This window comes from Solanum pennellii, chromosome 9, assembly GCF_001406875.1.
Source record: "Solanum pennellii chromosome 9, SPENNV200".
Classification (NCBI taxonomy): Eukaryota; Viridiplantae; Streptophyta; class Magnoliopsida; order Solanales; family Solanaceae; genus Solanum; species Solanum pennellii.
This window is the reverse complement of record NC_028645.1, coordinates 77,345,909-77,347,869: the sequence shown is the minus strand read 5'-3', so window position 1 is coordinate 77,347,869 and position 1,961 is coordinate 77,345,909. Positions and strand designations below refer to the sequence as shown.

The 1,961-nt window shown below is 30.6% G+C and overlaps 1 protein-coding gene across 1 annotated transcript in view; it reads right to left on the bottom strand.

The window, feature by feature from the left end:
- Nucleotides 1–1,284: 1,284 nt before the first annotated feature.
- LOC107030426 overlaps nucleotides 1,285–1,961 on the bottom strand; it is a 4,059-nt gene continuing 3,382 nt past the window's right edge. The window contains exons 4-5 of the mRNA XM_015231708.1: nucleotides 1,791–1,951; nucleotides 1,285–1,728 (exon numbers count right to left, since the gene is read on the bottom strand). Coding sequence (XP_015087194.1) covers nucleotides 1,285–1,728; nucleotides 1,791–1,951 — 605 coding nt within the window. The remainder of the gene's footprint in view (nucleotides 1,729–1,790; nucleotides 1,952–1,961) is intronic.

The window sequence follows — 1,961 nt, the reverse complement described above, 5'->3', positions numbered from 1 at the left end:
TTATGGCCAACAAAAGAATGATGCCGCAGCAATAAGTGACAATGAAGCACCTCCACGATATAGCAGATTGAATGTAGCAATGGAGGAGATTGATACAATTCAAATAGATTAGTTATTGTCCATTTTTTGGTTTGTACTGGGACATTAGTTTTTGTATTATATGAAACGATTTTAAAGGGTTCCAGTTCTTTTGTGTTTATTAATGTATAAAATCTTGAAGTTATGGTTTCAAAGGTTTTGGGTCAATATTAAAGTGTTCAAGCTTAAGTATTTGCATGTGGGGTACACAAAACTCATTTTTTATGTTTAAATTCAATACAAATGTATCTATCAACATGCATACGATTCTACCAACATACAATTTTTATAGAACAAATATAATGTAGATTAAAAGCATGGATACGCATACATTTCGGTATAAAAGGTATACCAAAACAATTACAAATAATCTAACAAAATGTATGCATTCATATGTTTCAAATGGATGTAAGACTTGATATTAAATTGTAAATACAATTAATAATAATAACAACATAAAAAAGATAGAATACGTATAGAGAATATGAATACTTTTAGAGATAACACCTATACCAAAAAAAATAAAATTGTATGCTTTAAACTATTACAAAAAACAATTTATAATATACTATAAATACAATTTAACTTGAATACAAGTAACTGCACTGATTTTGTTTCTTAAACATACAATTAAACGCATACATTATAGATAGAGCAAATTCAATATAGTACCCAGGATACAAATACATTTCAATAGAAAACGCAGAAAAAAATATGTATTCATTAAAATGTTGATATTAGTACCCAGGATACAAATATCTTTCAATAGAAAACGCAGAAAAAAAATCTGTATTAATTAACACGTTACAAAATATAATTTGTATTATATTATACATACAATTCTACTGGAATACAAGTAACTGCAAAGATTTTGTATTTGACACATACAAGTTCACACATAAAATTTAGATAGGACAAATATAATATATATTGAAAACATGGATATGAATGAACACTTCTCGATATAAAACGTATCCACAAAAACATATTTGCCGAATTCAAAATAGGAGAATCCAACAATTGTATTCATTCATATCCAATCAGATTTCGAATACAAGTAATATTATTCGCGAGAAGACCTAGAGCGATTACATTTAAATATACAACCATGAACAAAGAATTCCATGTTATTTTATTACCCAGAAGGCATTAGAAGTCTGGAAGAAACAAAACTCTAAAAATATTCAAAATTTGAAACATCATTAACTATACAATACGCGGTCCATTCCTACATGAACGCCTATTGTGCCCTTTAAACCCACACGTACTGCAAGAATTCTTTCTCTTCTTACCATATAGCTCGCTATACGTCTTGTCACGATACTTTTTGGATGGCCTTCCAGGGAGCTTTTTGTGATTTGGAGGCTGCACTATCTGGTCCTTAATATATCCAGGTACATTCCACTCGTTTTGATCAGGTAACGGACGAATTGAAATGCTATATGTATTCAACAAGTTACTTGGCTTGTACACGTCGGAACAATAAGGCCCAACATCAAAATGTTTCTTCTTTAAAACAGCCCAAGCATGCGAACATGGTATTTCATCTATTTGAAACCTCTTGCAAGTACACGTTTTATTTTCCAAACAAACAATGTTGGTTCTACCTTCGTGATGAACACTAAACACATAGTTATTTGACTGCACAACCTACAAAAATAAAACACTTATGTCATATAATTTTGATGAACATATAAATCGTAACAACATACCTTCATACGTAATGATGCTTCTTCATTAGCAACAAGCATCTCTTGTGGTCTACCACAAAGTGTGGTGAATGTATGCGAAGCAGACGTATGATTTTTCAAATTCCATCTTGCAAACATCTGTCTTACTTCCTCAAGAAAATCGTATACCGGTAATTCCCTTGCTTCAAATAG